Raw genomic sequence first — 12,129 nt, 5'->3', positions numbered from 1 at the left:
TCTAAAGTAAAAGCTGATTTCATATCTCATAGTAGCAGTGTCTCTCTGCTTATTTGCTTCATGATATAACAAACGCATTAGGACACCTTTTGTTGCAATTAGACTGCCATCTTTAGCAGTAAAAATGAATGTTGGAAGACATCTAAATGTAGCCTAATAAAAATAATAGCTTTTGATTTTTTTTATAGAAATCCCATTAGGCATTCTTCTCTCAGTCTGTCAGTCATTGCTGGCATGAGGCCAAGAAACAGGTTAAATAACTGAATGAAACCCTGAATTGATATTTAACTTAACCTTTAAGGTTCAATTGGGGATCTGGGTTTTACTTCAGATAACTCAGCAAACCTGCCAGATGGTGGCAGTGTCCACTTTACTGTGTGTGTGTGTGTGTGTGTGTGTGTGTGTGTGTGTGTGTGTGTGTGTGTGTGTGGCCACCTGCTTCAACCCCTGCAACAGAGATTACCGTAAAATCTCTAAGAACTGTTTTGATATCGCACACACATTTAAACAAATTTAAATATGCACATACCTAATCATAACTAAAGTGCACCAGTGCCATGCAGAGAGAGGCGAACACGGGAGTGAACAACAAGACAAATTCACCTGCACGTGTGGCACACATGGTGCACATGCACACTCTTGTGAAAAAACAGGCAATACAGACACATAGGACAGGAACATCACCTAGGGAGTCTCCTGATAACAACAATTATTTTTACAACAATAAACACTTGATTTTAACATTGGCTCGTACTATGATCATATTTTGTATATGTGTGTGTGTGTGTGTGTGTCTGTATGGTTATACAGCACCAAATTGTTTTCTCTAAAACAAAGAAACCATATAAATGTTCTTGTCTCTATGCTTCATGTGTTCCTTCTCTGGTGTTGAAGGAATATCAGTGTTATTATGGATCCTTCACTGAAGAAATATGCAATAACCTATGTAAACATTCACAATATTATTAAGCAAAAGCTTCAGTAACTTTATTCTTTCAAATTATTATAAGAACTAATATTAATCTACCAGCATGGTACACATCTCCAAAAATACCTAAATCATCTTTCTTAAGGCAATACAATGATTGCTAAATGAAAAAAAAAAGTCCTAAATGCTCATGCTTGTTATTGTTTTAATATATCGTCATTTTATTCGTTGTTACATTTAAAAGAGGATGACAAACCCTGAAGTCCAAAACAACCTGTGATCAACCTGTGGAATACAATGAAAAGCAGCATCGGGGTATTTTTTGTTGTAGTATTTTTTGTTGTAGTCAACAACTCCCATGAAATGACTTAAACCAGCATGAATCATCTCTCAGCGCTTCCCAACTTCACCAGCCTGTCTATGGCTCTTAGCCTCAAGCCCATTGGTTCCAGCTGAAGACATAAATCTTTAAAAGCTAGTCACAAAGATACTTGTTTTTAAAAAGGCTCACTAATTTTCTAAAACAGCTGGACACAGTTTTTAGCTAACATTACTCAAACAGGAGCAAATAGTGTATTAGTTGGGGACTATTTTCAGACGCAGATTAGTACACATGTGGTGAGCTAGTGAGTGTATACAGCAGTAGAAGGTTGTATATAGGATCAACTACAGTGTGTGTGTTTATAGTAATGAAGAAAGATGACACCAAGTGCAACTATGTGGCTCAATGATGTATTATTAATAGTTTCTGGACAACAATAAAGCTCTATGGCACAGAGGAATATGCTATAACAGGCCTTGGATACACAGACAATACATGTAGGATGAATTTACTGTTGGCATTCATCTTCTCGTGGGATTTATTGACTATTTGTTGCTATTTGAGGTTATACTTTTCATTTTTAACAGAAGAAAAAGGCCACCAGGCAACGTTCCTTGCATCATGGCAGCAATGATGTAGAACACAAGTAGGATAATGTGCTTGTTTTTGTGTGTGTGTGTGTGTGTGTGTGTGTGTGTGTGTGTGTGTGTGTGTGTGTGTGAGTGTCTCTTGCACGTGTATCTCCGTGTCCTAACACTAAAAACATTCGGCTAATGACGGGTAATTACTGCTGCTGAGATCCATGTCACATTATTATACAGTGGAGCTGTGCAGATGCGTTGCGCCTGCACAGCTCGGTCTCAGCAACACAGCTCCATATCTCACTGGACCTCAAATAATCATGTTGTGTATATTGTTGTCATCTAGTGAAAAGCATTTTAGGTTTTCAAATAAATTATTTTGATGGAAATGTTCTTTTGTGTGTTCAGACAGTTCTTCTATGTCGTAGAATAAAAAAACACTCAAATGTATTGAATTACCTAAAGGTTTAGTGTCATAAAGTTTAAAACAAGGCTGTTTATATTTCACGAACAACTGACATGTTGGAGAAACACCAGATTCACAGGAAAGTGGGAACATGTGGTCCTGTAGAGTGGAGTGAGAGCTTGATGTTTCACTTTTCAACTCTGAATGAATTATCCTTTTTCACAATATAGCATGCTTCACACATTCCCATCATCTTCAGCAGCTCCAGCACAAGATCAGGTGGGTTCTGACCCTGAAGTGGGGCGGCACATGTAAATACATATAAATTAAATTAATGGAAACTCACACTGTAACAGTGTTTAGGATACAGGTATCAATAACAGCCCTGAATGAAAACGTGTCCTCTCCATTTCTTCTAACTCCACTCGTAAGTTCACAACGTAATACAAACCAATTAGCGAGAGGATGTAAGCATGGATCCCTACAGACATTTGGCAAAAAGATTAATGATGATAATGTCAGATAATACTCCTCAAGTTACCGCACTCTAGAGTTAATCGATGTACAGCATTTTCCACGGGGACATTCAAAAAGGTTTTAGTCGATTTCTAATTTGTATGAGTTTATTTGAGCAGATATCTGATTGAGCTTTTCTCATTATCCAAGTTTTGACACATCCATCACATTGCTGTCAGTTTTCCATTGTAGAGTAATCAGAAGGAAGGAGGAAGGATAGGCTGCGTTTTTTCACTCGCATTTACTAGTGGTGATAAGTAATTGAGTACATTTACTCAAGTAAATACAATTTTAGATACGTCCTCCAGTCATGGGGTATTTCCATGTAATGCTTTATATATATACTATACTTTATGTAATAATGTATACTACTTCCCTGCATCACTACCAATTCTGTAGATTCTTTTTAAAATCTGTTGGGGTTGGGGACTTCTTTCGATGGGATGTGGATAAAGATTGTTTATATATTAAGTCTCCAGGATGTAAGGTATCTGGACAAAGTCACACTTTCCTGTAAGTGAGACCTCACAGTGTGACTCAATTCACCACGGAAACCGTGCCCTGATTTCTTACCACAGTTTAAACCTTTTAGTCAAAGACTTGCAGGTCAACATCGAGTGTTGCATGTCAACCTTTTGCTCCCAGGTGACGTCACAACTTCCCTTCGGTGTTCACGCTGCTGCCTTTTGGCACTGTTACTTACTGACAGCCCGTGTTAATTAATGTTATAGGACGTGAACTGGCCCGTTTATATTGTTTATATTGTTTACATTGATTCAAATCACACAATATTTCATGTTGTCTGCAAACTCCAGGTAATGTGCCTCTCCTCTCTCCACACACAGTTGTTCATCTCTCCTTCCAAATGATTCCATCACACATTACATGACAGTCCTTTTATGCATGGTACTCCATTGTGTGCTTGCTCCACCCTCAACTCCTACCCTTGGCCCCCATAGCAACCAGACATGTGGATCGTTTCATCACGTTTCATGTGAGGGTTTCTGCGTGAGGTGACCTTGTGCTAAGAAGATTGATAACAAGGCATTTAATGTGCAGCTATACATGAGATGGATGGTCATCTGTCATGTTGACATCTGCATCGTTGCCCTTTCACCTTCTTCAGCTTTAGACCCTGTCTCCATGGTCCCTGCCCTGCAGCTGTGAAACAATGTCTATAATTGCCCTCAGAGAGTGTCCTCTTACCTGCCTTTTGCTTATGTTCTGTCTGCTAATTTTCCTGCGTTGTCCACTTGATGCCAGATATAACCCTGAACATGAACCAAATAAACTACCTTCAACATAACCTGATGTGTTTTGAGTGTGTGAATGAGTCTTCCATACTGTTTATACATTATCCAAACTGCCAACAATACAATAGGTGTAGTCAGTACAGATGCATTAATGTGCACGCACTGGATTATGTCTCAAATCTAAGCTATAACCCAAGGCTCCTGGTGTAAATAACATTGCATTGCTAACAAGGTCGGCTTACCAACCGGGCAAAGCTGGCACCTGCCCTGCATGGGACCCCAGAAGTCCAAACTAGCAACTAGCTAGTGAACATAGGGGAGCATTTAGCAACAAAACCAGATTTTTCTTAAGGAGTTGGTGGAGACCAAAACAGAGATATAAGAGAGTGAACAGACATATGTAAATGAATATATACAAACATAAATGAATGAATGAAAATGTTGCTCTATAACTGCCAGATGTCTAAATAAGCAACTGTTTGCAAACAAGTTTGATATCTCAACTTAAAAGATGGTGATACGTGAATATTCTGATCACAACTTGTTTCCATTACCCGGAAGTGGCCACCGTGTTTCAGTTTTTGTGCTTATACTGTATGTTGCATATTCACAAAATAACTTGTCAAATCAAATTGCAAATCCAAGGCCAGGTGGTATTATAATACATTGGAAAATTGTACACGTTGCACTGAAAGTAGGAGGAACAAGCGGTTAACAGAGGCCCTGAATCTCATTTTTGCCCCTAACAGGTTAATGTGGCCATGATTCCTAAAGTAACCATGCCTCATGTTTAAATCTCAATAACATAATGTAATGACTGTGTAAAAGGTGATTCATCCTGTTCAGAGAACAGGACTCTAAGCTGTTGCTGCTCTGAGCTCCCCATGTTGATCCTTAAGGCACTGCTGCATGCACATCCCTTCCTGTGCTAAGGAGTGCTGCAGCTGCAGCTCCCACACACAGTGAGTGTTTGCCCTGTCCTTCACCACGGTAATAAGATGACCAAGTAGGAACTGCTTCATCATTAAAGACGTCACTGTACTGATTGAGCCACTGCTAGTTAATGCGTCCTTAAAGGGAAGAAAAATTACACCATCACATCCCCGAGGACCAATGATAAGGGCCAACATAATAAACTAATGAACAGCGAGGAGGGGAAAGACAAAAGCAGTCAGCAATCCCCCTGCTGCAGGGTTGAAGCTCGTCGTCATCTCAAAGACAATTCATTGGCTACATGTTTACCACGCTGCATGCCAACATGCAACATGTTTAATAAACAGTAAAATAGTTTAAATGCTGTAGCACATTTCAGACACATCATTTGATGTTGGCTGCAAGCTTACTAGTCTAATCTTTAACAGCTTAAAAGCCTTCTTGAAGGATGCTGAGGATGAAGTATAATGTTGGACACTTCACCTCTTTAGTGTTTAAAACAGTCATGTGTGTAAAAAGGAAGAAGAGAAGGCGAAAGGCGGGAGGGGGGCGACACACCCCCCGGTCTGCTGCATGCGCCCCTCCTCAGTTCAGATCAACTATCAGATGGTTGCATTTCCTCATCAGTAAAGACCGCAAACAGGCTTCTCCGGTTATTCTCTATGTCCCGATGACAGTCAGAAGAGGGACCGCTGATCGCCGCTGCTGTGATGAACAGGGTGAGACTGTCCTGTAGCGGATCATCTCCAAGACTGGACTGTTGTTGAGTCTCTCCTTTTTCTCCTCGGATGTTAAGAAACCGACACAAGGTAAAGCACTATAGCGGGCGGGACACTTGTGCCTGTCGGGAACAAATGTCTGTGACAGAGAGGAGATTTGATGATGGGAAGAAACAAACAACAGCATGTTAATGTTTGTTAGGGTCTTACAGAATGTTTTGTTATTCGCTAATTAATTGATGGTGTAAGATGATTGTTTTTTTGTTTTTTTTTGCTGAGCACCCTTTTTGACCACCTCTTGACCGGGCTGCTGCATTGAGCATTAATGTCGTCATTATCACCACATATAAAGGAATGACATCACATCTTTCACTTGAATCTTCAGTAAAACAGCGCTAATTTATTGATCTTATTGTCTTTACAGCTTCATCTCTCCACTGTAAAGACTAATAGACACCCAGACTCCTACAGTTTATAATCCTGACATGATGGGGGGGTCACTCTGGACTTCCCACTGTGCCACTGGAGCAGTGTTCAAAAGAAGGAGCTTTATTACAGTTCTACCTCTGGCTTTATTGTTGCCAACAGTGAGAGTTAGTGCACAGTTTATGGGAAGCCCTCTGGACTGCCACAAGACCTGTGTGTGCGCCAGCAACATCATCAGCTGTTCCAAAATGAATCTAACCTATGTTCCCACTGCTCTTCCACAATATACAGCTGTTCTGGACCTCAGCTTCAACTTAATCACCAAGCTACTTGCTGAGTGGACCCCCAACAAGCTCAGCAGACTACACAGTCTGCTGCTCAGCCACAACGGCCTCACCTTTCTCTCCTCTGAGGCATTTGTGTATGTGACAAAGCTTCGTTACCTGGACCTTTCCTCCAATGGCCTGCGCCTGCTGGACGAGGTCATTTTTGAGCCACTGGAGCACCTGGAGGTGCTGCTGCTTTATAACAACCGCATCTCTCAGATAGATCGCTCTGCCTTCTCTGGCCTCATCAGCCTGCAGAGGCTCTACCTGAGCCAGAACCAGATCTCACGCTTCCCCTTGGAGCTGGTAAAGGAGCAGAGCCGGCTGAAAACTTTAAGACTGCTTGATGTGTCGTCCAACCGAATCAAAACCCTGCCCCTGCATGAGCTTCAGGTTCTGCCCGCCTGGATCAAGAATGGCCTGTACTTCCACAACAACCCTCTGCCCTGCAGCTGTGAGCTGTATAACGTGGTGGCACACTGGCACCTGAAGGAGCTCAGCTCTGTCACTGACTTCAAGGGCAGCCACACTTGTGTGTTACCAGGCCTGCAGAAGGAGAAATTGGTTTTGCTGGATCTGGATAAGGTCTATTTGAACTGCAGCAAGTTCAGAATTAAGGATGAAGAAGCCTATCTGGAACAGTTCCTGGTCCTGGACTGTGACACCAAGCAGAAGGACTTGGTGAAGAGCTGGGCGCTGCCTGGAGACATCCCAGTATCTTCAGCACACAAGACTGCCGCGATGCGTCCTGATGGCAGCCTCCAGATTGGGCCCCTGAAGGCAGAGGATTCAGGGGTCTACACCTGCTACGCTACCAGCAACTCCGTCAATGAGACACTGTATGTAACTGTGGTGGTGTTTAATTCCACCTCTAAGAACGGACTGGAGAACCTAAAAACAGCTTACACCACCCTCATAGCATGTATGGTCAGTGTCGTGATGGTTCTCATCTACCTCTATCTCACACCCTGCCGCTGCGCTTGTTGCCCAGGTCAGGGCCCGGAGAAAAGCGACCCAGGAGACAGCCTCCACTCTTCAACTGTTAGCATCTCTCAGGCACACGAGGAGACAGGTCAAGAAAGAGTGGAGGGCGGCGGCTTCCCCTACAAACATGTGGCCTTCCTGGAACATAAGGACCAGGTGGAGCAGAACGGGAGGTTGAACCCAATCGGCGAGGAAGACGAGGAGTGGCAGGGGGACAACAGCGAGAGAAGGAGGTCTGACGCAGAGTCTGTCAGCTCTGCGTGCTCTGATACCCCCATGGTGTTGTAAAATTCAGTGGCGCAGCCTGCAGGGTGAGACAGGGATGGCTCAATCCTTGTGGCTGAGATTTGTGTGCTTTGAATGTGTGCAAAGGTTAGCATCTTCCAAACAAGGTTAAAGCTTTAGTTGGCTCTCACAGCTGGTGGCACTGCTGCAGTAGCATTTACTGCTTCTAGAAAATAAATGATCAGTGCAATGTCTTGATAAAAAGAAATTAAAAACACCCCAAAACATCCTAATTATGCCTAGAAATGTGGTTTAAATAATTTAAAATGCCGTTATCTCAGTTCTCATACAGGACTGAAGTTGTTATTTCTATTGCTTAAAGCAAATTGTCTTTAAAAAATACAATCAGTGCTTCTATTATTTTCAATAGTGTCACTTTAACTGCAAATTATTGGCTGGCCCTGCAAGAAATTGCTATGCAGTCCCTTTAGAAAATATTTGAAAACACAAACCCACAGCACTAATTACTCAGAGATAAACAGAATGTTTTTTTGATGTTGTTCCTCAACTTAGCAGGCTTCTTTTATCCACTGGGGATCACAGTATTACAAAGATTAGAAGTTTTAAAGATGTTGGACAGACGCTGCAGCTTGAAAGACAAGCTCATTTTTATGCAGAGCTTGCAGAGCTCACTTAATTAATACTGTGAGATGTTTAATATTAATGCTTAATGTTTTACATTCCTGTGCAGTTCTGTTGGCCTTCACAGGACATGATACTGTAAGGACTACTCTTATGCAAGTTTATGTATTTAGATTATTTTCGATTTGAGTGTGATTTAATGCTCAATTACTATGTGTGTTTGCTGTAACCAACCTTTTGTTAAATACTTTTACAATTTCTTGTATGCAGGTCTACTTTGAGTCATTTTGGAACTTTGTGTGGTGCATTTTGTACTGCAGTTTACTAATTACCATAATTTGATTTTTCTTTTACTTTATAACAAGAAATACATGATAACAAAAGGTTTTCAGATAAACCAGACCACAACCAGTGTTGTGGCAGTTACTCACTGACCACATAGACACTGCAGATTTTACTGAAACTGATATGTTTGAAGTGTTTACATCAATATAAATACAATTATTGACGATTAACAGACAAATGGACATGAAATATTGATTTAAGATGAGCCAGTAATTTTACAAAGTGATTTCATGGCATCATACTTTCCAGGTGACACTGCAAAAAATATTGAACTTAAAAAGCACATCTTGTAACATATATAACATTGATGAGATCCAGTAGTACAGAATAATTAGTCTGTGATTGTTACAGAAAGATTTCGATCTCCTCATCTGCTCATCTCATCCATCCATCCATCTTCATCCGCTTATCCAGGGTCGGGTTGCGGGGCTCATCTGCTCATTCTAACCATTTTATGGCCTAATGTGCATTTCCTCGTTTTAAAGAGGAAGCTTGTTTCAGATCACATATTAAGTGAGCTGTTGGGTCTGCAGAGTTATCACAGTTTCTGGTCCAGAAAAAATATAAGCATTGTAATAAGCTGAAGCTCATTTAAAGCGTAAAGTCAACAAAGTGACTCAGCTGTCCACTGGCAGTGCAGCTGCTGCAGACCTTGTCTCCTGAAGGCAGATTTCTGCCTCAGTTCTTCAGTTTGAACTGTTTAAAAAAGGGTTAATCATGTTCACAAATGACTATAATACCATTTCTAGATCAGACAGACTGGATACATGACAGTGAGTTCAAATTCCAAAAATAAACCTAATGTGTTGTTATGATGCAGTTATAATTATATGTTCAATGTGAGATTCAGACTGGTAACATAAAAGTACATCCTGCTATATTGGACAGTTAATAGCTGGCAGGAAGCATCGCCCAGAGGAAACAAGTGAGAGTGAATATCATCTACTGAATGCTTCTGGGCATTAGTGCCCAACCCTGAACAAATCAACCAGCCAGCAGCCTCATAAACACAGTCAGAAATAGCAGCGAGTAGTGCAGCCAACACGCAGGCTGCCTCACAGAGCTGAAACATAAACATACAAGTAGCAATTTTCAAACATGTCTTAATTTTAGTTACATTACTAAAATGCCTTTTAATTGTTGGTTTTAGAAGCTCACATCAAAATATGTTGTCCATCGTGTATGCGCACACGTGGAAAAAAATCAGGAAATTTAAAAAAAAACAGGGGACAGAGTCCTGGGAAAATGATGTTTTCACAAACTTGTCTGTTGCTGATGAGTGATTGTGATGGAAGATAGTTTATAAAAATACTTTTTTTTAAACTTACCTTAAATAGCTGAAATTTAACCATTTAATAAATTCAGGGGGATACAGATCACACACACTGTAACTGTGAAGAAAATTAACAGCAAAATAAAATTCCCTAATTAGAGATGCAGCAATGTTTATTAAGTATTATATAATATCTTTTTGAAAGAACTATCATTGTATACTTTCACTTCTAATGGTGCTTTTTCAATATCATTTATGCGAATCAACACCTTAATTAAATGTCTCTATGGTAATTACAGCACTGAAGATAGTCCTGACATTGTGAGTCTAATGCAGTCTAATGTGGTCTAATAGCATTATAATGTAGCTACATCTTAATTGAAAAGGGGCACATATTTACTGTATGCTAATGCTGTACATATCTCTGTTTACCTCTAAAAGGTACTTATAACCAAAGACTGAGTTACATGCTAAGAATGAATAATCTGTTTAGTGTTTACAGTTTGTTGTGATCAGAATGTTTAGGTTACCAACTGTATTTCTGTGTGAAGCCACAAACCTATATTTTAGTATATGCAATCCTGTAGGAATTATTGTATTTATTATTTGCTGTATCATACCGTGTAATATTGTACCATCCTGTATTTCATAAACTAAACATATGGCAACAGGATCATGTTCTGTCACTATATTCCTGTAAGATGAACGCACTGAATCTGTCAAACAGCTGCAGTAACACACATTTAAAAAAAATAAAGATAAAGGAATAGTTCGACATTTTGGGAAATAATTTTCTTTCTTGCAGGGAATAAAATGAGAAGATTGATCCCACTTACATGTCTGTATGTTAAAAATGAAGCTATGACCAACAACTGGTTAGCTTAGCTTAGCATAAAGACTGAAAACAGCTAGCCTGGCTCCATCAGAAGCTGATAAAATCTGCCTACCAGTACCTCCAAAACTCACTTACATTGTATCTGTTTCAAGCCTTTGTTAAGGCCCCAGTACCATGAGCTAACGGAGTAGTCCAAGTGACACTGGACTAAGCAAGAGGCCAACAGTTTTAAGGACATTGATATTCTTATCTAACTCTCAACTAGAAAGTCACTAAGCGTATTTCCCCAAATTCTCAAACTTTAACTCCAGAGTGCTCTAGATGTGATAGAACAAATATGATGATGACCTGATCTGGATGTCTGTCTGCAAAGCTCAGGCTTTCGTCGGGCATGTTCGCATGGGAGCTCCACAGTATATTACACTAATGACAGCCTTGTTCACTTGAGGGTGAAATGGGAGACCACACAGCTCACTGGAGCAGAAACTGTTCACCCAGGGAGATGTATTTATTGCACCTATCCCTCAGACTTACTTTGTTCTGGCAACATTCGGTGTTGCCGGCTTTTCAGCCTTATTTGGGTTGATCACAGGATCTCCTTGAGCAGAATAAGCACTCTGGCCTGTATTTACTCTCCTCTGCCTGTTTCTGTCTAGGACAGAACACTCACTTTGATCAGGGTTATATTTTGGCCTCAGATAATTTAAGCCTCATGTTATTCAATTTCAATTCAGTTTTATTTATATAGCGCCAAATCACAACAACAGTTATCTCACAGCACTTTTCATAAAAGAGCAGGTCTAGACCATACTCTATGATGTTATTTACAGAAGCCCAACAATTCCCACCAAGAGCAAGCACTAGGCGAATGAGGCATGGAAAAACTTCCTTTATCTTGATGTTGTGTAGTTATGTGTAGCATAATCACTGCGTGTAACATGCTGCCTCCATTTCTTCATGTGACATTGTTTAAAGGAGTTAATGTTTTGTATAGATGTTGGTCCATCTGTCTGACAGATGCTGCAGTGTGAAACCTCACCTGCTGTCCTGCAACCCCTCTGCAGGATGAATGATTGAAGAGGTCTGCAGGGATGTCCATGCTCCCTGCTTCATTTGCTGCTGTCTCCTGTTACCATATTTACCAGCCGAGTTACTGTGTGTAACTAGACTTAACCATTATTAAATTCAGAGTAGTCTTTAATTACTACAAGGTTAAATGGAATAAAGTGTGTTCATAGAAGGTATGACAGGGTTAATGATGGATCATCTGTGTGCCGATGCGCGTTTAAATGGAAAAGAGCTGAATGACGCACCCCTGTTGGATATTAAATCACAGATTATAATTAGAACAAATGCAGCAGCCTAAAGAAAATCTCAGCTCACTGACACAGATGGCATGAGTGTAAGCCAGCGCC

At 40.5% G+C, this 12,129-nt stretch overlaps 1 protein-coding gene across 1 annotated transcript; it reads left to right on the top strand.

The window, feature by feature from the left end:
- The first annotated feature begins 5,603 nt into the window (after positions 1–5,603).
- On the top strand, positions 5,604–10,651 carry LOC123986764 (amphoterin-induced protein 1-like). Its single transcript, XM_046075121.1, has 2 exons — positions 5,604–5,748; positions 6,083–10,651. Exon 2 carries the CDS (start codon positions 6,144–6,146, stop codon positions 7,680–7,682), a length of 1,539 nt encoding a protein of 512 aa, XP_045931077.1. The 5' UTR covers positions 5,604–5,748; positions 6,083–6,143; the 3' UTR covers positions 7,683–10,651.
- The last annotated feature ends 1,478 nt before the right edge of the window (positions 10,652–12,129 follow it).

This window comes from Micropterus dolomieu, linkage group LG18 (assembly GCF_021292245.1).
Source record: "Micropterus dolomieu isolate WLL.071019.BEF.003 ecotype Adirondacks linkage group LG18, ASM2129224v1, whole genome shotgun sequence".
In the NCBI taxonomy this organism is placed as follows: Eukaryota; Metazoa; Chordata; class Actinopteri; order Centrarchiformes; family Centrarchidae; genus Micropterus; species Micropterus dolomieu.
Note: the sequence above shows the minus strand (reverse complement) of the source record. Positions and strands in the feature narration are given on the sequence as shown.